The 25,242-nt window shown below is 47.8% G+C and overlaps 1 protein-coding gene across 1 annotated transcript in view; it reads right to left on the bottom strand.

The window, feature by feature from the left end:
• The window catches only part of RNF24 (ring finger protein 24), an 81,042-nt gene that overhangs the window by 5,150 nt on the left and 50,650 nt on the right, over positions 1–25,242 (bottom strand). Inside the window, exons 2-4 of the mRNA XM_060247472.1 lie at positions 18,698–18,847; positions 1,960–2,002; positions 940–981 (exon numbers count right to left, since the gene is read on the bottom strand). Of these exons, the coding sequence (XP_060103455.1) occupies positions 940–981; positions 1,960–2,002; positions 18,698–18,847 (235 nt within the window). The remainder of the gene's footprint in view (positions 1–939; positions 982–1,959; positions 2,003–18,697; positions 18,848–25,242) is intronic.

Below are 25,242 nucleotides of genomic sequence, written 5' to 3'. Positions count from 1 at the left end.
GCAGGAAACTCAAAAATACCTCCCCCTAAATTCACAGGATCCCCATTGCTGTCAGATGGCCATCTAACCTCTGTTGAAAAACCTCCAAGGAAGGAGAGCCCGCCACTTCCCGAGGAAGCCTGTTCCACTGAGGAACCGCTCTAACGGTCAGGAAGTTCTTCCCAATGTTCAGCTGGAAACTCTTTTGATTTAATTTCAACCCACTGGTTTTGGTCCCTGCAGCCACTGTGGCCGGACCTGCCTGTCCCGCATTGGTCTTGTCAGCCACCAGCAGCAGATGTGGACTACTGCACCTTTCTTAAATCTTCGTTCGCGAAGTCAAGCCGAGAGAGGGTTTTGGTCCTAACTTCTGGGGCCACAGAAAACAATTCCACACCATCCTCTAGATGACAGCCCTTCACATACTTAAAGATGGTGATCATATCACCTCTCAGCTGCCGCCTCTCCAGGCTAAACATGCCCAGCTCCTTCAACCTTTCCTCATAGGACTTGGTCTCCAGATCCCTCACCATCTTCGTCACCCTCCTCTGGACCCGTTCCAGCTTGTCTATATCCTTCTTAAAATGTGGTGCCCAAAACTGAACACAATATGCCAGGTGAGGTCTTACCAGAGCAGAATAAAGTGATACCATCACTTCACGTGATCTGGACACTAGACTTCTGTTAATACAACCCAAAATTGCATTTGCCTTTTTAGCCGCTGCATCACACTGTTGACTTCTGATATGACGTCTGCAGGGCTCATTCAACTCAGGGCATCAGGGCGATGCCTGAATATGTTCAAAGCCAAGGAAAGATCTCTTGGACATCCTTCCCACTGGCCACATACAGAGGACCATTTCTTTCAATATGCGGGAGCAATGGCTCCCTTAATGACACTGTAAAGCTAGTGCATGTCTTCATGGGGGAGGGTGAAAAAGAAGAGAGAAGCCAGCTTACCTCGTGCAAGTTCAGTTCTTTTACTTTTTCCTTTAGAATAACCTGCAAGGGAAGAAGCAGACGTCAACAACAGAGGAAACAGGGCGGCAGATGTAGTAGTTGCAAACACGATTTATGCCTGCCAAGACTGAACGGTCCCACAAAAAATACCCACCTGACTTCTTAGCTTCAAAGAACAAAAGGTTTTAGTTGCAGCGATTCAAATGCCGTGTCCGCACAAAGACCCATCACAACATTGGCGTGAGGCTTGCTGGGAGGCTAGAAAAAGTGGGTTGCATCCAAATCACTGTTGTCGGGCCTCCAGAGGAACTGGCTGGCCACTGTGTGAGGCAGGGTGCTGGACTAGATGGACCACTGCTTTAATCCAGCAGGGCTCTTCTTGTGTTCTTATGAGGGCTCGGCCTCTCTGTCCTGTTGTTGGCCCTCCAGAGGAATTGGTTGGCCACTGTGTGACTGGACTAGATGGACCCTCATTGGTCTGATCCAGCAGGGCTCTTCTGATGTTCTTATCAGGGGAAGGCCTCAGCCTCTCTGCCCTGTTGTTGCACCTCCAGAAGAACTGGCTGGCCACTGTGTGAGACAGAATGCTAGACTAGAAGGACCACTGGTCTGATCCAGCAGGGCTCTTCTGATGTTCTTATCAGGGGAATGCCTCAGCCTCTATGCCCTGCTGTTGCACCTCCAGAGGAAGTGGTTGGCCACTGTGTGAGACAGAATGCTAGACTAGATGGACCACTGGTCTGATCCAGCAGGGCTCTTCTGATGTTCTTATCAGGGGAATGCCTCAGCCTCTATGCCCTGCTGTTGCACCTCCAGAGGAAGTGGTTGGCCACTGTGTGAGACAGAATGCTAGACTAGATGGACCACTGGTCTGATCCAGCAGGGCTCTTCTTATATTCCTGTGTTAGGCTACAGGCCTGGCCACCCTTCCTCCCTGGACCATCTCTGCCCAAAAATTCAGCCTCTGTTTGTGGGAGAGAGCATATCCTAAAAAGAGAGAGTGTGGGAGGAATGGCTCACCTGTTTGTAAGCATAGAGCTCTTTGTGGGCTTGATGTCGAAGCCTGGAAACCACAAAAGAAACAAAAGGGAAGAATATATGAACAGGGATAAAAATATTACACAAATACCAACATAATGACCCTCAGACTGGCCTACTCTAACAGCTGATCACAAAGTAAAACTGTTCCTGGTTTGCACCACTTCAAGCTGAAGACAGCAGGAGTTGCAACACTTTACACTTCCCCAAAATCCCTGCAGATAGAAAGCTAGATATCAGGGAGAATGGTTTCACCCCAGCATTCTCCCCTGAATTGCTGGCTTTCTGAGATGGGTTCTTTCATGGGACGTGTGATGCTGCCTGTGTTCCAAAAAGGCTTTTAACCATGCGACTGACTGTTTGGGTAGACTGGGCCTTAAATTCCCCATCCGATGAAGCAACCAACAATCCCCCAATCTAGGGAGAAGGGCCAACATATTTTACAGTGTGGTACCTAGTTGTCACGGAATCACGACTGTAGCATTCGGCGTTAACAACTTTACTTAATGGTAACCTTTTCAAATTTGGCTTTTTAAACAGTGGACACAACCAGTCAATTAGACAACCTTTCTTTCCCTTGCCTTAAGAATCTTTTGTTTTTGTTCGTGGGAAGTTCACGGGAGTAGGGGGGATAGGAGAGGGAGGCAATAACAGCCTAGCTGTATTAAGCAAACACAGGGAAAGAGAAGACTGACAGATGGACTTGCTGCTGCTTCAGAAGTTGAACTGAATACAATGAAATATTCGCTCCCCATCTTGATGAAATTGAATTGAATACAATGAAATATTCGCTCCCCATCTTGATTAACTTAAATTTAATACAATGAAATATTCGCTCCCCATCTTGACGGTTACATTTAATACAATGAAATATTCGCTCCCCATCTTGATGAAGTTGCATTTAATACAATGAAATATTCACTCCCCATCTTGATGGTTACATTTAATATAATGAAATATTCACTCCCCAACTTGATGAAGTTGAATTTAATACAATGAAATATTCACTCCCCATCTCGACGAAGTTGAATTGAATACAATGAAATATTCACTCCCCATCTTGATGAAGTTGAATTTAATACAATGACATATTCACTCCCCGTCTTGACGAAGTTACATTTAATACAACAAAATATTCGCTCCCCATTTTGATGGTCAATTTAATACAATGAAATATTCGCCCCCCCCCATCTTGATGAAGTTGAATTTAATACAATGAAATATTCGTTCCCTATCTTGATGAAGTTACATTTGATAACAATGAAATATTCGCTCCCCATCTTGATGAGGTTACATTTAATACAATGAAATATCCTCCCCCCACAATCTGAACAAAGTGTTATTTGTTCGAGAGGTCATAAAAATATGTATTGCATTCAGCTTAATTTACTGCACTGGTTCTCAAAACCTGAAGTCATAAAAATATTAATTGCGTTCAGCCTAATTTACTGCACTGGTTATCGAAACCTGGGGTGTTACGGATTTCCAAACATGTATTCTTCCAACTCAAATGGAAGTACTCTTATGAAGGCGGTGCCAGGTTAGAACGGATAATAGGAAATACTTCTTCACCCAAAGGGTGATTAACATGTGGAATTCACTGCCACAGGAGGTGGTAGTGGTTACAAGCATAGCCAGCTTCAACAGGGGATTGGATAAGCATATGGAGCAGAGGTCCATCAGTGGCTATTAGCCATGGTGTATTATTGGAACTCTCTGTCTGGGGCAGTGATGCTCTGTATTCTTGGTGCCTGGGGGGGCACAGTGGGAGGGCTTCCAGAAGCCCTGGCCCCACTGATGGACCTCCTGATGGTGCCTGTTTTTTTTGGGGGGGGGGTTGGACTGGATGGGCCATTGGCCTGATCAACATGGCTTCTCTTATGTTCTTATGAGTCCAGATTGCTCAGTATTAGATTATGAGATGACTTCTGGAAGCCCTCCCACTGTGCCCCCCCAGGCACCAAGAATGTCAAGACAGTGTGCGTTTGCAATAAAAAAGGCCAACGCCATGCTGGGAATTATTAGGAAGGGAATTGAAAACAAATCAGCCAGTATCATAATGCCCCTGTATAAATCGATGGTGCGGTCTCATTTGGAGTACTGTGTGCAGTTCTGGTCGCCGCACCTCAAAAAGGATATTATAGCATTGGAGAAAGGCCAGAAAAGGGCAACTAGAATGATTAAAGGGCTGGAACACTTTCCCTATGAAGAAAGGTTGAAACGCTTGGGACTCTTCAGCTTGGAGAAACGTCGACTGCGGGGTGACATGAGAGAGGTTTACAAGATAATGCATGGGATGGAGAAAGTAGAGAAAGAAGTCCTTTTCTCCCTTTCTCACAATACAAGAACTCGTGGGCATTCGATGAAATTGCCGAGCAGACAGGTTAAAACGGATAAAAGGAAGTACTTCTTCACCCAAAGGGTGATTAACATGTGGAATTCACTGCCACAGGAGGTGGTGGCGGCCACAAGCATAGCCACCTTCAAGAGGGGTTTAGAAAAAAATATGAAGCAGAGGTCCATCAGTGGCTATTGCCACTGTGTGTGTGTGTGTGTGTGTATATAATTGCCACTGTGTGACACAGAGTGTTGGACTGGATGGGCCACTGGCCTGATCTAATATGGCTTCTCTTATGTTCTTATGACTGCTGACATATTATGTTATGTTCTGTGGGCGATGAAGCTCTTATTAAGGTAGTGGCTTTCCAAATGTAGAGAGATCTTGATGCAAACGTGCAATCCTCTCATGTAAATTCTTTGCTGGTTCCCTGAAGACCGTACCATGTGTCTGAAAAGGGATGCGCAAGTCTCTTCCTAGTCTATGAATGAAAACCACCAAACAAAACAGACTACACATGAATTGAAATGAAGTCTGACACAGGATTCTAAGACCAGACGCTCTCTTTCTGTACCCAGCGACAGAACGGCATCTTTGTGGAAGGAGGAGTCCGAATCTTTGTTCAATCGCTACGAATCAGTGTAAGGACGTGCTGAACGGGGAAAGAGAAACAGCATCGACGTACCATGTGGGACAAGGAGATACTGCATCTTTTGCTTTGCAAAGGAGAACAACTAATTATTTGTTTAATCTGGGCAACATTTCAGACTGGAAATAATTGATCTTGCTCCCACTGCAGTGGGGGCGGGGGAAGGAAGACGTATCCTGCAACAAAGAATGTCATAAAACACACACACACAGCACATTGTGGCTTTGCTGGGGGAGGGAGGAGGAAGAGAACACGACAAATTTTAAATAAGCCCAAGAACCCTGGTAAAGAGCCATTAGTACGGTCACCTCTGGGGGATCAAATGTGCCTCCAAGTGACGACCAGACAATGAAGATTTTTGAAAAATCAGTTCTTTTAATTTTTTAAAAAATTCAATGGCTGCATCAAAAATGGATACTAGATCATTACAAGCGAGGAACCAGATGCAAGGACTTGCTGGTGGGCAAGTTATTCCCTTCCACCACTATTTCCTCCTCCCTTTCCCTGGAAATTCCCATCACCTCTCCCCTTTCCCTGCTTCCTTCTCACCCACCAGCCAATGTAGAAGAAGAGATATGATTTATACCCCACCCTTTACTCAGAGTGGCTTACAATCTCCTTTCCCTTCCCCCCACCACAACGGACACCCTGTGAGGTAGATGATGATGAAGATATTGGATTTATATCCCACCCTATACTCTGAGTCTCAGAGGGGTCACAATCTCCTTTACCCTCCCCCCCCCCCCAATAGACACCCTGTGAGGTAGGTGGGGCTGAGAGAGCTCTTATAGCAGCTGCCCTTTCAAGGACAACTCCTACGAGAGCTATGGCTGACCCAAGGCCATTCCAGCACGTGTAAGTGGAGGAGTGGGGAATCAAACCCGGTTCTTCCAGATAAGAATCTGCGCACTTAACCACTACACCAAACTGGCTCTCAGATGGAACTGAGAGAACTCTCTCCAGAGAACTCCTCTGAAAGAACTTGTGACTGACTCAAGTTCACACCAGCAGGTGCATGCGGAGGAATGGTGAATTAAACCCAGTTCTCCCGGATTAGAATCTGCTGCTCTTAAACCACTACACCAAATGTACCTGTATCCACCACTCACCATCTTCAGCTTTCTCTACTTCCCTCCCCGCAGCCATCTTTACCAGGAAAAGGATGGGTGAGGGATGTAGTACCCGTAGTTGGACTGGGATCAAGTGCATGCTACTGGCTACTAGGCCCAGTTGTACAGTAGGGAACTCACAAGGACTTGCAGAGGGCACAATGCATCCCCCTGTTATCACCCACCTTGCAGTGTCCCCCCCTCCTTCCGGCAACCCCCATAACCTCATCTTTCCCTGCTTCCTTCTCTCCTTCCCTCTCATCAACCAGCCTACGATTTATCTACCCCACATCTCTGGCTATCTTTATTGTTTATTTACTTCATTCATACCCTGACTGGGTCTCCAAGCTGCTCACATTGTTCTTCTGGCCACCCTTTTATCATATATGAACATATGAAGCTGCCTTCTACTGAATCAGACCCTCGGTCCATCCAAGTCAGTATTGTCTACTCAGACTGGCAGCAGCTCTCCGGGGTCTCAAGCTGAGGTTTTTCATGCCTACTTGCCTGGATCCTTTTTAGTTGGAGATGCCGGGGACTGAACCTGGGACCTTCTGCTTACCAAGCAGATGCTATACTACTGAGCCACCATCCCTCCCCTTAGACATATGAACATATATGAACATAGGAAGCTGCCTTCTACTGAATCAGACCCTCGGTCCATCCAAGTCAGTATTGTCTACTCAGACTGGCAGCAGCTCTCCGGGGTCTCAAGCTGAGGTTTTTCATGCCTACTTGCCTGGATCCTTTTTAGTTGGAGATGCCGGGGACTGAACCTGGGACCTTCTGCTTACCAAGCAGATGCTCTACCAATGAGCCACCATCCCTCCCCATGACCCACCATCCCTCCTCATATCCTTACCACAACAATGACAAGAGGGTATGACTGAATCAAGGTCACCCAGGGAGCTTCTTCAGCAGAATGGGGATTCAAACCTGGCTCTCCCAGATCCTAGTGTGAAACTCTAACCACTACAACACATGAACTTTTATTGGGCGGCTGTTGTTGAACTGTAGCAAAGCCATTCCTGAGTAAATCATGTATGTCATGTGGTATCAAGTCCCCCTGGAGTTGCTGCTGGGCCTGGCCTCAGTGAATCCTCCCTCAAAGGCCAAAACAGCATGAGAAAAGGTCCTCCCCCCTCCTCTCCCTTTTACTGACAGAAACCAAGACCTGAAGGCTGACAATACTGTTGTGGTTGGGTAGCAACAGCCCCTAAGAACAAATTTGTTTCTTAAAGGGAGAAGCATTGCTTCTATTATTTTAGGAGGCTTAACTCCTCATTCTGCAAACCTAGGACTTTTTCAGGTTTGCAGAAAGAAGCGTCTTGTATGGTCCTGGCTTCAGTTGCTGGATTTAAGTACGCACAAATCTGTTCTCAGAGCGGCTCACAATCTCCTTTCTCTTCCTCCCCCACAACAGACACCCTGTGAGGTAGATGAAGGTATTGGATTTATATCCCACCCTCCACTCCGAAGAGTCTCAGAGCGTCTCACAATCTCCTTTACCTTCCTCCCCCACAACAGACACCCTGTGAGGTAGATGAAGGTATTGGATTTATATCCCGCCCTCCACTCCGAAGAGTCTCAGAGCAGCTCACAATCTCCTTTACCTTCCTCCCCCACAACAGACACCCTGTGAGGTGGGTGGGGCTGGAGAGGGCTCTCCCAGCAGCTGCCCTTTCAAGGACAACCTCTGCCAGAGCTATGGCTGACCCAAGGCCATGCTAGCAGGGGCAAATGGAGGAGTGGGGAATCAAACCCGGTTCTCCCAGATAAGAGTCTGCACACTTAACCACTACACCAAACTGGCTCTCCAAATGAGACCTTGTCGGGCCAGGCCATGTCAGGAGTGGGCCATGTGTGTACGTATTTAAGATTCGGTAGCAGAGATATAAACTTTATAATGGACACACACAATTAAAGATTATTTTTTAAAAAAAAAAGCTTTAAATATGCTTAAAACATTAGCACTCGTTGGTCTTAAAGGTGTTTTCTTTGTATCTCTGCCATGGGATCCAGGGAACTGAGAAAAGGAAGATCTGGATCTTTCCTTCCTTCTCTGGGGGACCAGGACGGGGAGGAGCCTCAGCCAATAGAAGGAAGAGAGACTTGGCTCAGTAGCTCTGCTGTGCGATTGTGAGGGGCTGGCAAAGCAAGCTACCCCTCCCCCTTCTTCCCCAAGGGAGGAGCCTCAGTCAATGGAGAAAACAGAGGCTTTGCTCTGTAGCTCCTGTGCGATTGAGCAAGCCTTGCAAAGCAAGCTGCTATGCAGAGGAAAGCAAGAGAGAGGGAGAAGGAAGCAGATGACAGCCAGTTGCTCAGGGGCCCCCTGGCCGCATGTTCGACACCCCTGGTCTCCACAGGACTCAAACTTTGTTCTGCTGCTTCAAATCAACATGGCTACCTGTTTGGATCTATCAACACATTAAATAGCTCCTAAGTACAAAGACAGGCTATAAAGTTGAAGGAGCTGAAAAGCAGCTGTTGCAGGGCACTCTAGAAGGCTATTTATTCACCTTTGGACTGAATTGCTTTTGCATTACCCAGCTGCTTTCATAGTAAATATTAGGATCCCTTCTCCTCTTGCAAGTTTAGCACATAGCTTCTTCTCAGACTACAACCCTTGGCAGTGAACGGACATCAAAGCCTCATTCCAATGGGAACACAGCCTTCTACTTACAGACGGCGACCTTGTACACAAAGTCCAGGAATAGTTAAGACCATAAAACTCCTCTATTAAAAACAATTGAACAACATTTAACCCTCCCGGAACCACGTCTAAACCACAGGGGCCTTTTCAGTGACTGCAGGCGGAACTCTCTTCTGCTGGACATTTGGCTGACCGAATATTTTCCCGAACTCGCAGAACCACAGGGGCCTTTTCAGTGACTGCAGGCGGAACTCTCTTCTGCTGGACATTTGGCTGACCGAATATTTTCCCAAACTCGCAGAACCACAGGGGCCTTTTCAGTGACTGCAGCTGGAACTCTCTTCTGCTGGACATTTGGCTGACCGAATATTTTCCCGAACTCGCAGAACTGATGCAGATACTGGTTCGAGATGGCTTTTAGAGGCGGCTACAAGGACAATTTTAAATCCATGAAGTGTTGCATGTTGTTACTTTAACTTATTCCTTTTATTTGTTTTCTCTCTGAAATATTAGTAAAGGATTAAAAAGGGCAAATAATGAGGCCAGGAGTCTGCAGCCTTTTTGAGGCTTTGGGGAACTTTGGAATTCAGACCCAGTGTGGTAGACACAGCAACAAAATGGCTGCCGCTGGAGGCGAAGCCAGCCACAAAATGGTTGCCGCAGCTTAGTTTTAAATGCACAGTGACAATTCATGGGATGTAGCGGCAGCTGCCACCAAAGTAACATTTTTTAAAAATCTGCGCAGCCAATCAAACCTTTGATGGCCAATCAGAAACCTTGCTGAGCAAAAGCCCCACCTGGTCCTGCCCACTGTCTGAAAAACAATTGGTGGGTGCCAGGAAAGATGTCGGCAGGTGCCACGGCACTTTGGGGGATCCCCAATTCAAGCAATAAGTCACTCTGGGAACACACTGATAGGACTGAATGATGATGGAGAAAGCAGAGAAAATTCTCCATTTAAAAACAAAGCAAATGAAGCAACCAACAACCCCCCCCCCCCGAATCTTTTACAAAATATGTATTTTATTAATATTGTAAGCTGCCTTGAGAACTGTAGGAAGAAAGGCAGCTAAAGCACATTTTAAATATTAAAAAAACCCCATAAAGAACAAACAGTCCAACCCCCCAACCCACCCCAGTTGTCTAGGAACTATACCAGAAATTCCTTTAAAAGCTGCAATCCTAAACAAACTTTGAACCAAGGAAGATCCTTTGAACTCAATGCCCCTTTTTCCCTTCCACAAAAACATGCCTCAAAGAGCACTGGGAAAAAAAAAACCATTTGCACAATAAGTAATCTTGGTTCACAGCAGCGACTCCTGAACACGGGGCTTGGAGGCGTGGTTTTTCACATTCAGGTACCATCAGGGGTGAATCCCCTGCTCTACGCCCCTTGGAATGAAGAAACCTGGTACATCATTAACCTCCCTCCATGCACTTCGGGACGGTATTATCGCCAACAGCAGCACCTCTGTGTTAAATTATACTCCAAAGGTGGGGAAAGAGAGAGTGAGAAGGAATGTATGTTTGTGTCAGGATGTTTCTGAGTTCCCGAAGCACCCTATTTATAGCCTACAAGGTCCGAAGAAGCCAAGAAGCACTGCCGCTATTCTAGAAGGCATGAAACCAAAAGGAGGCTTGGATCCTTTTAAGCCCTTTCTACACTATCCGTTTGATCCTTTCTTTGTGCTAGGGCTTTTTTTTGTAGCAGGAACTCCTTTGCCTATTAGGCCACACACCCCTGATGTAGCCAATCCTCTGACTGCTTACAGTAGGCCCTGTACGAAGAGCCCTGTAAGGAATTCTAGCAGGACCTCCTTTACCTATTAGGCCACACCCCCTGATGTAGCCAATCCTCTTGGAGCTCTCAGTAGGCCCTGTACGAAGAGCCCTGTAAGGAATTCTAGCAGGACCTCCTTTACCTATTAGGCCACACACCCCTGATGTAGCCAATCCTCCCGGAGCTTACAGCAGGCCCTGTACTAAGAGCCCTGTAAGGAATTCTAGCAGGACCTCCTTTGCCTATTAGGCCACACCCCCTGATGTAGCCAATCCTCTTGGAGCTCTCAGTAGGCCCTGTACGAAGAGCCCTGTAAGGAATTCTAGCAGGACCTCCTTTGCCTATTAGGCCACACACCCCTGATGTAGCCAATCCTCCTGGAGCTTACAGCAGGCCCTGTACAAAGAGCCCTGTAAGGAATTCTAACAGGACCTCCTTTGCATATTAGGCCACATCCCCTGATGCAGCCAATCCTCCTGGAGCTTACAGCAGGCCCTGTACGAAGAGCCCTGTAAGGAATTCTAGCAGGACCTCCTTTGCCTATTAGGCCACACCCCCTGATGTAGCCAATCCTCTTGGAGCTCTCAGTAGGCCCTGTACGAAGAGCCCTGTAAGGAATTCTAGCAGGACCTCCTTTGCATATTAGGCCACACACCCCTGATGTAGCCAATCCTCCTGGAGCTTACAGCAGGCCCTGTACAAAGAGCCCTGTAAGGAATTCTAACAGGACCTCCTTTGCATATTAGGCCACATCCCCTGATGCAGCCAATCCTCCTGGAGCTTACAGCAGGCCCTGTACGAAGAGCCCTGTAAGGAATTCTAGCAGGACCTCCTTTGCATATTAGGCCACACACCCCTGATGTAGCCAATCCTCCTGGAGCTTACAGCAGGCCCTGTACGAAGAGCCCTGTAAGGAATTCTAGCAGGACCTCCTTTGCCTATTAGGCTACACCCCCTGATGTAGCCAATCCTCCTGGAGCTCTCAGTAGGCCCTGTACGAAGAGCCCTGTAAGGAATTCTAGCAGGACCTCCTTTGCATATTAGGCCACACACCCCTGATGTAGCCAATCCTCCTGGAGCTTACAGTAGGCCCTGTACTAAGAGCCCTGTAAATTCTTGGCGGATTGGCTACATGAAGGGGGGGGGTCTAGCCAGGCCCGTAGCTACAGTGGGGCCCGGGGGAGCCAGGCCTATCCTTTCAACCCCCCCTTCTAACTGTATGGCCCCTCCATTGGAGGACCCCCCAATCTGTCTCCTTTGCTCACCACTCTGAACAAGCAGTAGCATCGCTGCAGGTCTTTTAGGTTTTTTTCTCTCCCCTTCCCTAACACAGCGTGCAGAATACAGGTGGAGGGGAGTTGGCTTGTGGGACTTGAGGCAGCTGACACAGCGCCAAGAGCCGAGGGCCAACAAATCAGGTGGCCCCCCTAAACAACAAATCCTGCTGTGGGATCCTGGCTACGGCCCTGGGTCCAGCCTAAGGCGTAAAGGAGTACCTGCTATAAACCCCCCCCCCCTCTGCTTTGTGCTTCAAAGCTACCTTCTACTTTACATACCGCCTTCAGTTCTGTCTTGCCTCGTGGTTTCTTCTAGCTTCTGCATTTGCTTTCCGCGAATGTGAACCGACACCACTTTCACCGTGCTGTTGCCATTCAGTTCTCAAAACTTGTTTTGGCCTGGAGCTTTCTCCAGATTCGGACCTACGTCTTAACTGCAGAACTTTTCCTTCGGGTTTCCGCACTCCTCCCCAAACCTCCGTAGTTTGCATCAAATGCAAGCATGTTGTGTTAATTTACATCTCAGTGTGCGTTCCATAGCGATCTAACTTCTAATTTTAATTTGTATGGGGATCGCAGTTCAGCCAGCGGCGTCACTAGGGCGGGGCCAAGGGGGCCATCGGCCCTCCCCCAGAGCATTCTCATTGGCCCCAGACACTGACCCATGACCCCCACAACAGGAAGGGGCTGGCCCTGGGACTAGAACGCTGCTGCTGTGTGTGGGCTGGCCGGGATTCTGAAACCGGGGCCGCGCTGCCACCGGCTCAGCTAAAAGCGTGTGGGTGAGTGGGGGAAACTTAAATGCTGCAAAACTGGTATCTTGGATTACGGGGGCTGGTCATGTGACCAGAGGGTGCATGAGGGAGGGGCCATGTGAAGTGGGCGGGGTTGTGTGCGGAGGGGGTGACGCAGCCCTCCAAAAGGGGTGATGCCCAATGTGGGGGGTGACTTGAATCAGTTACACCCCAGGGTGCAACCCACCCTAGTGACGCCTCTGAGTTCAGCCGTGACACGGCCCTGTCTTCAACATGATGAAAGAATCTGTAGAGGTTTTTGATGAGGGAAAACCAGGGCTTTCTATGTAGCAGGGACTCCTTTGCGTATTAGGCCACACCCCCTGATGTAGCCAATCCTCCTGGAGCTTACAGTAAGCCCTGTACTAACAGCCCTGTAAGCTCTTAGAGGATTGGCTACCTCAAGGGGGTGTGGCCTAATATGCAAAGGAGTTCCTGCTACCAAAAAAAAAGACATGGGGAATACAATTGATACTTTTAAACTAAGGTAAAGTTAGTTTTGTTAAATGTATCGAGCTTAAGGGGAATATTGCAGACACACCACCATCCAGCGCACAACCTATAGAACCACAAAACGCTAGTTTTTAAAGAAAAATATAGCCCAGAATCGCATTAAACAATGCAAATGCAGAACTAAAAATCCACAGATAACACCATTTTGTTTGAAAAGGTGCGAAGCAAATTTTTTAAAAGCAGAATCGATTTAGGTGATGCGGATCTGTAGCAGGCAGACTGAGTGCCTGCAAAATTTGGATCAAACCTGAGTGCAGAAAGGGACTTCATGAAAGGTATTGCCCTTGTAGGACTAGGAATCCCAAACAATTAGCTCAGATATTAAAAAGGTCAAGGTAGTCCCCTGTGCAAGCACCAGTCATTTCCGACTCTGGGTGGACATCACATCACGACATTTTCACGGCAGACTTTTCACGGGGTGGTTTGCCATTGCTTTCCCCAGTCATCTACACTTTCCCCCCAGCAAGCTGGGTACTCATTTTACTGACCTCGGAAGGATGGAAGGCTGAGTCAACCTGGAGCCAGCTACCTGAACCAGCTTCTGCCGGGATCGAATTCAGCAGAGCTTAGGACTGCAGTACTGCAGCTTTACCACTCTGCGCCACAGGGCTCAATTCTGGTGGCAGGAGTTTTTGTTGTAGCAGGAACTCCTTTGCATATTAGGCTTCACCCGCCTGATGTAGCCAATCCTCCAAAAGCTTACAGGGCTCTTCTTACAGGGCCTGCTGTAAGCTCTTGGAAGATTGGCTACATCAGGGGTGTGTGGCCTAATATGCAAAGCAGTTCCTGCTACAAAAAAAGCCCTACCTGACAGGGTAACAGGTGCTATAAAGGTAAAGGAAAGGTCCCCTGTGCAAGCACCAGTTGTTTCTGACTCTGGGGTGATGTTGCATCACGACGTTTGCACAGCAGACTTTTTTTACAGGGTGGTTTGCATTGCCTAAGAGCCCCGTGGCACAGAATGTTAAACCTGCAGCACTGCAGTCCTAAGCTCTGCTCACGACCTGAGTTCGATCCCCGGCAGAAGCTGCGTTTTCAGGTAGCCGGCTTGAGGTTGACTCAGCCTTCCATCCTTCCGAGGTCGGTCAAATGAATACCCAGCTTGAATTTTAAAAGTTTTATTAGTTTCAAGAAATTAGGAATAAAGTATAAGGGGGGGATAGAAAATAAAAGTACATATTAATCTTTTTCTGTATAGGAAATACTTCCAAAGAGTACAAGTCTGCATCAACAATATTTTGTTAAAATACATAAATTGTCAATTATTATTATATTTAAACTAAACACCATCAACATTATAATATTTTATGCCATAAATCTTTTAGTTACAATGTCTATTGATTTTGACAAATCTAATATAGGCAATAATATAGTACAGCGCATAGGGGGAAAGGAGATATAAGTTCACACCAAAGAATCTTAAAAGTCTTGAAGAAGATATTGAAGAAGAAGATATTGGATTTATATCCCGCCCTCCACTCCGAAGAGTCTCAGAGCGGCTCCCAATCTCCTTTCCCTTCCTCCCCCCTGTGAGGGAGATGAAGATATTGGATTTATAACCCGCCCCCCACTCCGAAGAGCCTCAGAGCGGCTCACCATCTCCTTTACCTCCCCCCCCCCCACAACAGACACCCTGTGAGGTAGATGAAGATATTGGATTTATATCCCGCCCTCCACTCCGAAGAGTCTCAGAGCGGATCCCAATCTCCTTTCCCTTCCTCCCCCACAACAGACACCCTGTGAGGGAGATGAAGATATTGGATTTATATCCCACCCACCACTCCAAAGAGCCTCAGAGCGGCTCACCATCTCCTTTACCTCCCCCCCCCCCACAACAGACACCCTGTGAGGTAGATGAAGATATTGGATTTATATCCCGCCCTCCACTCCGAAGAGTCTCAGAGCGGCTCACAATCTCCTTTCCCTTCCTCCCCCACAACAGAAACCCTGTGAGGGAGATGAAGATAATGGATTTATATCCCACCCTCCACTCCGAAGAGTCTCAGAGCGGCTCACAATCTCCTTTACCTTCCTCCCCCACAACAGACACCCTGTGAAGTGGGTGGGGCAGAGAGGGCTCTCACAGCAGCTGCCCTTTCAAGGACAACCTCTGCCAGAGCTATGGCTGACCCAAGGCCATGCTAGCAGGTGCAAATGGAGGAGTGGGGAATCAAACCCGGTTCTCAGATAAGAGTCCGCACACTTAACCACTACACCAAACTGGCTCTCAAAAACCAATCAATTAATAAGATAAATAAAACCTATATACAGAGGAGCGGAGTATGAAATGAGCTGACATCTTTTGAAAAAGGCTACAGAAAGAAGAAGATATTGGATTTATATCCCGCCCTCCACTCCAAAGAGTCTCAGAGCGGCTCACAATCTCCTTTATCTTCCTCCCCCACAACAGACACCCTGTGAGGTAGATGAAGATATTGGATTTATATCCCGCCCTCCCCTCCGAAGGGTCTCAGAGCAGCTCACAATCTCTTTCACCTTCCTTATCCCACAACAGACACCCTGTGAGGTGGGTGGGGTGGAGAGGGCTCTCCCAGCAGCTGCCCTTTCAAGGACAATTCCTACAAGAGCTATGGCTGACCCAAGGCCATTCCAGCAGCTGCAAGGGGAGGAGTGGGGAATCAAACCCCGTTCTCCCAGAGAAGAGTCCGCACACTTAACCACTGCACCAAACTGGCTCCAAACACCCGCCAAGCATTTAAGAAAATAAAACAAGCCAAACCTTCCAAGCCGGAGCGGGGAAGACCCCCCCCCTCCAAGTGTAATGTAATTACTTTTCCGAACGGCCGCATGCTAAAACCTGCCTGGCACATCAAAGCAAAGCATTTCCTGCACCCGCTTTTGCAAAGAACGAAGACTGCAGGACGTCAAGAGCGCCGTCAAAGAGTGACTGAATGCATCGTTTCCCCTTCAAAAGGGGGGAAATTAAAACCATTTCTCAGAGGTGTCACAGAAGACAGAAACCAGCGATCAGGGCGCCAACCAGAACAGGCAAACGGGGACCATTTGGGGAGCCTGAAGTAGAGAAGGAAGTCAGCCGCACAGCTGGTATATATGTTAAGATTTGGAGCAGCGACGGGGGAGGGAATAGGGCAGACGACATCAATGGCAAAAAGTAAAAAGAAGAGAATGCTGTTTCATTCCCTTTAACGGGTTTGCAAATTCTGCTCCTGCCTGACTGTATACAGAAAAGAGTTAGCAAAACACGGGTCTTTTTTTCCTCCTTTGCCACCAAACCTTTAGGATGAAGGGAGGATAAGGAAAGGAAACACACCCACCCTGGAATCTTTGACTGTAATCCTGTATCCTGGCTGCAAAGCTCTTGTACGCCCAGTTATTGTGAATCGTTCTGCATGGCTTCTCAGTCTGACCATCCATGCAGGATCCTTGCCGTTAAAAACTTAACTTTGCTGTGCAATGGTGGGACTCACCCTGGTCTCAGTAAAACAATGGAATTATATATATTGAATTGCACATAATTCCATTATTTTACTGAGTATATATATATAAAGGTAAAGGTAGTCTCCCTGGGCTATATAAAGGTAAAGCACCAGTCGTTTCCGATTCCGGGGTGACGTTGCTTTCACAACATTTTCACGGCAGACTTTTTGCGGGGTGGTTTGCCACTACCTGCCCCAGTCATCTACACTTTCCCCCCAGCAAGCTGGGTACTCATTTTACCGACCTCGGAAGGATGGAAGGCTGAGTCAAACTTGAGCGGCTACCTGAAAACCCAGCTTCCGCCGGGATCGAACTCAGGTTGTGAGCGGAGCTTAGGACTGCAGGACTGTAGCTTTACCACTCTGCGCCACGGGGCTCTTCTGAGTGTGTGTGTATGTGTATATGTGTGTGCGTGTGTCTGTGCATGTGTGTGTGTGTATATATATATATATATATACACACACACACATATATAAATATATATATATATATTATATATAAATCAATATATATAAATTAGTATATATATATAAATTAAGAAGAAGAAGAAGAAGATATTGGATTTATATCCCGCCCTCCACTCTGAAGAGTCTCAGAGCGGCTCACAATCTCCTTTCCCTTCCTCCCCCACAACAGAAACCCTGTGAGGTGGGTGGGGCTGAGAGGGCTCTCACAGCAGCTGCCCTTTCAAGGACAACCTCTGCCAGAGCTATGGCTGACCCAAGGCCATGCTAGCAGGTGCAAGTGGAGGAGTGGGGAATCAAACCCGGTTCTCCTAGATAAGAGTTCGCGCACTTAACCACTACATTAAACTGGCTGTCCACTTTGTGTGTGTGTGTATATATATAAAAACACATTGTGATCCTCTAAAAATCCTTGTGGCCCAAATCTACAGGTCTTGCAAATGGTTTAACAGGCATCTTGAACATGGGGATTGTGATATATTACTGGCAGGGCTTTTTTTGTAGCAGGAACTCCTTTGCATATTAGGCCACACACCCCTGATGTAGCCAATCCTCCAAGAGCTTATAGGGCTCTTAGTACAGGGCCTCCTGGAAGTTCCAAGAGGATTGGCTACATCAGGGGAGGAGTGGCCTAATAGGCAAAGGAGTTCCTGCTACAAAAAAAGCCCTCGCTAGTGGGATTTCCTCATACAAGGCTGCCTCGGCGTCTGCAAATTCACTCTGCGTTATTTTTCTGCAAAGAAGCTCCCAAGCGCCAAGCGCAGCCCGAAGACTGGCAAACGCATGCCGAAGCAACCCAAAGAAAAGAAAAGGGAGAAAGGGATTTTGGAAGCTTTCTGGACTAGGAAAGAACGTGCTTTGCAGGACGAGACCAACCCCAACGCGGAGGGACTTTGGGAACGTTCAGTCTGAAGAAGAAGTGGGGGGGGGGGAGACCCGATTGCTGTCTTGAAGGATTTGAAAGGTTGTCACCCAGAGAAGGGCAGGGAGCTGTTCCTCCCGGCAGCAGAGCAGAGGACTCACAAGAACGGGCGGAAATTATAGGCGCGAAGGTACCAGCTGGATTATTAGGATTTATTTATTTTTTTGCAGAGTTGCTCAACGGTGGAACCAGCTTCCGAGGGAGTTGGTGAGCTCCCCCACCCCCACCGGCAGTCTTGAAGCAGCAGCTGGATGGACGCTGGTCAGGGAAGCTCTGAGCTGATCCTGCCCTGAGCAGGGGGTTGGACTAGATGGCCTCTACGGGGAACCCTTCCCACTCTAGGACTCCATGACTCTAATTCAGCAACTTCGTTCTAACCGTGGGTAGATAAAGGAAACTTACAGGAAAGGATGTGGGCACGTGGATCTGAACAGGTGCTAAATCAATTTGTGGAACCAGAAGGCGTCCAGATAGTCTAGTACAGGGGTAGGGAACGTTGGCTCTCCAGATGGTTTTTTGTCTACAACTCCCATCAGCCCCAGCCAGCATACTGGCTGGGGCTGATGGGAGTTGTAGGCAAAAAAACATCTGGAGAGCCAACGTTCCCCACCCCTGGTCTAGTACAAAGTGATTGGGACAGGTTGAGACCAAACAAAAAAGGCAGCCCAAAGCAACCGATGACAGCGGCGTGAATCCACTCGGTCGGCGTATAAGAACAGGAACTGGGCATGTGCCAGTCAGCAAGGGAGGCGGCCCGTTTACCTGATCAGGTAGCAGCAGAAAAGCAAACTGAGGATGAAGACGAAGATTGCCGTCCCGAAGACCACAATGTATATGTTGAGAGGCAGGTTCTGGAATCCAATATTTGGCATCCTGAAACTGTAATGCTGGAAGTCTGAGGTCATAGATGGTCTGCCGGGGAAATGAAAAAATGAAGGTGGTGAGAATTTGCATGAGCAAAGAAGCAGCAGCGGAGGTTACTGGACGCAGTTGCTCGCTAAAACACATTTAAGAGAAAAGTTCTTCCTCCTTCCCTCCCCTCCCCCAAAATGGGGGCGGCCTATGATGAAGCTGAAACTGCCATATACTCAATCAGACCCTTGGCCTATGGACGTCAGTATTGTCTATTCAGACTGGCAGCTGCTACCCATGGTCTGAAATAGAGTTCTTTCCGGGGCTTCTTTTTGTAGGGAAAGTCCAGCAGGAGCTCATTTGCATATTAGGCCACACCCCCTGACATCACCATTTTCCCACACAGGCCTTTTTTGTGGGAAAAGCCCAGCAGGAGCTTATTTGCATATTAGGCCAGACCCCCCCCCCCCTCCCCGACAACACCATTTTCCCACACAGGCCTTTTTTGTGGGAAAAGTCCAACAGGAGCTCATTTGCATATTAGGTCACACCTCCTTACATCACCATTTTTCACACAGGGTTTTTTTTGTGTGAGCAGGAGCTCATTTGCATAGTAGGTCACACCCCCGATGCCACCATTTTTTTCACACAGGGCTTTTTTTTGTAGAAAAGGCCCAGCAGGATCTCATTTGCATATTAGGCCACATGCCCACCCTTACACAAAGCCAGCCAGATCTACGTTCCTGCTCAAAAAAAGCCCTGGGTCTTTCACATCATCTACTGCCAGATTCCGGGGACTGAATCTGGAACCTTCTATATGCCAAGTAGATGCTCTACTGCTGAACTTCAGCCCTCTCCCTAAAACCGTGCTTCTAACATGAATGCGCATGAAGCTGCTGTCTTCTACTGAATCAGACCATCCAGTCGGTATCATTTACTCAGCCTAGTAGCAGCTTCTCCAAGGTCTCAGGTTGAGGGTCTTTCACGTCACCTCCTGCCTGATACTTTCAACTGGAGATGCCGGGGATTGAACCTGGGACTTTCTGCATGCCAAGCAGAGGCTCTGCCACTGAGCCACAGCCCTTCTCCATTAGTTTTCAGCGTCTCAGGCAGAGGTCCAACTTCCAACTTCTCTATCACTTCCTACTTCTCCTCTTCCAAGTATTGTTCAACCACAACAAGAATGTAAGAACATAAGAGAAGCCATGTTGGATTAGGCCAATGGCTCATCCAATCCAACACTCTGTGTCACATAAGAACATAAGAGAAGCCATGTTGGATCAGGCCAATGGCCCATCCAGTCCAACACTCTGTGTCACATAAGAACATAAGAGAAGCCATGTTGGATCAGGCCAATGGCCCATCCAGTCCAACACTCTGTGTCACATAAGAACATAAGAGAAGCCATGTTGGATAAGGCCCATGGCCCATCCAGTCCAACACTCTGTGTCACATAAGAACATAAGAGAAGTCATGTTGGATCAGGCCAATGGCCCATCCATTCCAACACTCTGCGTCACATAAGAACATAAGAGAAGCCATTTTGGATCAGGCCAATGGCTCATCCAGTCCAACACTCTGTGTCACATAAGAACATCAGAGAAGCCATGTTGGATCAGGCCAATGGGCCATTCAGTCCAACACTCTGTGTCACACAGTGGCCCAAACAAAACAAAGTGCCATCAGGAGGTCCACCAGCGGGGCCAGAACTCCAGAAGCCCACCCACTGTGCCCCCCACCGCAAGCACCAAGGATACAGTGCATCACTGCCCCAGACAGAGAGAACCAACAATGCACTGTGGCTAATAGCCACTGATGGACCTCTGCTCCATATGTTTATCCATACATCATCCTCATTGTCATTATTAGGATATTTACAATCCGTTCTTGCAAGGTAGGTTACGCCATGAAAATCACATGCAATCTTCAGGGTGGGACACCAAACGAACAATACAATAGAGCTCGGACGACCGAAACCTGAAAGCCAACAAAAATCTCAAACAGAGATGAAACGGAGCGTATGCTTTTCGACATGATGCACTAGCCTGGAGCGATAGGTAGCAGGACGAGTAGTACATTCCACAGTTCCTATCCCTTTATCGATGCACCTTCCTTTCAGTCCTATTTCCATGTACAAAAAGCCCTCTTGAATAATCCTGCTTTGCCGTTTGCGGAAAGCCGGGAGAGCTTTCTTGGCCTCTACAGGCAGAACGTTGTACAGTTGACGTTCACAACGGAGAAGATCTCAACTTGTCAGAGTATAAAAGAGAACTGTTTTAAGATGATGTATGATGTGAAGACCTGGAAAAATACCAGATGATGTATAGGTGGTATATGACTCTGAAAAAACTGGCTAGGATGAGCAAGAAAATGTCGGATAGATGTTGGAAATGTAAAAAACATGAAGGTTCTTTCTTTCATATGTGGTGGACTTGTGAAAAAGCGAAAGAGTACTGGAAGATGATACAACAAGAAATCTCCAAAATTTGGGGTTATGACTTCAAGAAAACTGCAGAGACGTCCTTGCTTGGATTACAATTAGAAAAATTTCCAAAGGAAGACAGGACTCTAATTTGGTTCTTGCTCTCAGCTGCTAGGACATTGTATGCGCAGCTATGGAAACAAGAAAAAATACCAGAGAAATGGGACTGGACTGTGAAAGTTTTATCGTGGAGTGAGATGGACAAGCTAACTAGAACGCTAAGAGACTATGATTTAGAGATATTCAAAAAGGAGTGGAAGAAATTTAAAGGATATATGGAGAAAGAGTGGAATGTAAAAAGACATTGGACAATTTTTTAGCATTAATGAGAAAAAAAAATTTATATTGAACTTTGATCAGTTAGTAGTACCTTTAGTATTGAACTTAAATCTATAACTTCGGGGAAGTCAACACTGGAGGGAGGGGGGATGGAAATACCATATGGGTTCAGCAGCTGCTGAAATGGCCTTGGGTCAGCCATAGCTCTGGCAGAGGTTGTCCTTGAAAGGGCAGCTGCTGTGAGAGCCCTCTCAGCCCCACCCACCTCACAGGGTGTCTGTTGTGCAGGAGGAAGGTAAAGGAGATTGTGACTGAGCCGCTCTGAGACTCTTCGGAGTGGGGGGGCGGGATATAAATCCAATATCTTCATCTACCTCACAGGGTGTCTGTTGTGGGGGGGGGAGGAAAAGAAGATTGTGAGCCGCTCTGAGACTCTTCGGAGTGGGGGGGGCGGGATATAAATCCAATATCTTCATCTACCTCACAGGGTGTCTGTTGTGGGGGGGGGGAGGAAAAGAAGATTGTGAGCCGCTCTGAGACTCTTAGGAGTGGAGGGCGGGATATAAATCCAATATCTTCATCTACCTCACAGGGTGTCTGTTGTGGGGGAGGAAGGGAAAGGAGATTGTGAGCCGCTCAGAGACTCTTCGGAGTGGAGGGCGGAATATAAATCCAGTATCTTCTTCCTTCCTTCCTTCCCTCCCCCAGACATCTGATGTTCATGTCTGGCAGCTCTCAGACACCTGACATTTATTCTGTGTGGAGCAAGTTTGGCCACCCCTGCTCTAAAGCACTGACCCTCCCCATTACTACTAATGGTGGCGGGGAAGGGGGAAATGCAAGAAAGGGTTTGCTTTCTTCCTCCACCAGGAAGAAGAAGAAAAGGTCTCAGTGACGGATCTAGACGAACGCTCAGTGCTGCTGAAGCGCAAACAAACCTCGGCACCGAAAAGCGTTTGAGGCCCCTTCTCTGTTTGCTTTCATTCTTCTCCTCCCTAGACCTTCCCGCAAGAGCTCTTAAAGAAAGAGAAAAGGCGCATAAAGTAATTTTCCGCGCAATCAGACTTACATTGCGTGAGGCATCACGGATGAGAGCGGAGGACAGCGAATGCCCTGAACTTACACGGAATTATGAAAGGACAGCCAGCTGTACAACCAGTGGCTTTTTTTGCTAAGTTGGAACGGAAGTTTCCTCCAGCAGCGGCAAGCCGCAGGCCTCTCCCACGGTAGGTCTCCCTTCCGAGTCCCACACGGGTCCCCTGCGATTGTTCTCAGCGCCGTTCAAAAAACTTCTGCACCACCCGATCGCCGCTTGGGCCAGAATGAATGATCTCAGAGGCAGATAAAGCCTTGCTCTGTTTCCAGGCGTGGCTTCCTATCTCGGTGCTGAAGGGAGGAGATTTCCACTAGCCAGGTGGTGGGTGGTGGTGGTGGGGGGGGGGGTCAAAGGAAAATTACAAGCAGCATGGAAAAGGAGATTAAAAACACACACACACACACATGCACCACTTTTTGCCAGCACCAGGCTACACAATTACAGGCTTAACACTAGATTCTTGCCTTAGAATCATAGAGTTGGAAGGGACCTCCAGGGTCATCTAGTCCAACCCCTTGAACAATGCAGGAAACACCTCCCCCTAAATTCACAGGATCTTCATTGCTGTCAGATGGCCATCTGTTTCAAAACCTCCAAGGAAGGAGAGCCCACCTCCAGGGTCATCAACCCCCTGCACAATGCAGAAAACTCACAAACACCTCTCCCTAAATTCACAGGATCCTCATTGCTGTCAGATGGCCATCTAGCCTCTGTTTAAAAATCTCCAAGGAAGCAGAATCCACCACCTCCCGAGGAAGCCTGTTCCACTGAGGAACCGCTCTAACGGTCAGGAAGTTCTTCCTAATGTTGAGCTGGAAACTCTTTTGATTTAATTTCCACCCATTGCTTCTGGTCCTACCTTCTGGGGCCACAGAAAACAATTCCACACCATCCTCTAGATGACAGCCCTTCAAGTACTTGAAGATGGTGATCATATCACCTCTCAGCTGCCTCCTCTCCAGGCTAAACATCCCCAGGTCCTTCAACCTTTCCTCATAGGACTCTGTCTCCAGACCCCTCACTATCTTTGCTGCCCTCCTCTGGACATGTTCCAGCTTGTCTATTTCCTTAAAATGCGGTGCCCAAAACTGAACACAAGACTCCCAGTGAGGTCTTTCCAGAGCAGAGTAAAGCGATACCTTCACATCACGTGATCTGGACACTATACTTGTTAATACAGCCCAAAATTGTATTTGCCCTTTTGCCTTCTCCAAGGAAAGCTTGGTTTTACTGTTCAAGTCAGTGGGACGTTGGTTCAGAATATTGTCCCCTGCTTCTTAGGCCCATTTTAAATGAAAATGGTCACCATGTGGGGGCACTGGAAATCAGGTTGCACGGTCAGAACATTAGAACAGAAGGAGAGCCCTGCTGGATCAGACCAGTGGTCCATCTAGTCCAGCATCTTGTCTCATACGGTGGCCAACCAGTTCCTCTGGAGAGCCAACCACAGGGCAGAGAGACCGAGGCCTTTAAAAGAACATGAGAAGAACCCTGCTGGATCAGACCAGTGGTCCATTCAGTCCAGCCTCCTGTCTCACACAGTGGACATCCAGTTCCTCTGGAGAGCCAGCAACAGGGCAGAGAGGCTGAGGCCTTTAGAAGAACATGAGAACAGCCCGGCTGGATCAGACCAGTGAGGGTCCATCTAGTCCAGCATCTTGCCTCACACAGTGGACAGCCAGTTCCTCTGGACGGCCAACAACAGGGCAGAGAGGCTGAGGCTTTCCCTTGATGTTGCCTCCTGGTTCTGGGCTTCAGAGGATTGGAGCCTCTGAATGTGGAGATTCTCCTCCACAGCTGGTAGCCATTGATAGACTTCTCTTCCAGGAATCTATCTAATCCCTTTTTAAAGCTGTTTATTCTTGTGGCCATCAGTATGTCCTCAGGCAGTGAATTCCACCTTTTAATACCCCTTTGTGTCAATCTGGTCCAGCATCCCATCTCACACATCACCCGACCAGTTCCTCTGGACAGCGAACAACAGGGCAGAGAGGGTGAGGCCTTCCCCTCATGTTGCCTTCTGACTCTGGGATTCAGGGGCTTTAGTGCCTCTGAATGTGAAGCTCCCCTCAGCCACCCCGGATAGTAGCCATTGATAGACATCTCCTCCAGGAAGCTATCTAATCCCTTTTTAAAGCTGTTCATTCCTGCGGCCATCATTACGTCCTCTGGCAGTGAATCCCACCTTTTAATCACTCCCACTGGAGAGTACTATTTCTTTTGGTACATCCTGAACCCACCGCCCATCAGTTTTACTGGGGAAAAAGGAGGATTGTAACTTACAGACACACACCTCAACGACACTTGAACAGCATACTCAAGATTGCTACAGCACAGACGTCGTCTCCAGTTGCCGATGCAGAAACTCAGATGTCAGTTATCAGATTAAAATATTGCAAGCGTGCTAATCTTTGAAGCATATTTTGAGTTTCTAAAAAAAACCTTTGCGTTTGCGTCCTTATAAAGTTTATATCTCTGTTACCAGGCATTGCTAGAGCAGCCCCATGGCGCAGAGTGGTAAAGCTGCAGTACTGCAGTCCTAAACTCTGATCACTACCTGAGTTTGATTCCGGCGGAAGCCGGGGTTAGGTAGTCAGC

This window comes from Heteronotia binoei, chromosome 9 (assembly GCF_032191835.1).
Source record: "Heteronotia binoei isolate CCM8104 ecotype False Entrance Well chromosome 9, APGP_CSIRO_Hbin_v1, whole genome shotgun sequence".
Taxonomy (NCBI): Eukaryota; Metazoa; Chordata; class Lepidosauria; order Squamata; family Gekkonidae; genus Heteronotia; species Heteronotia binoei.
This window is presented reverse-complemented; position numbering and strand designations above follow the sequence as displayed.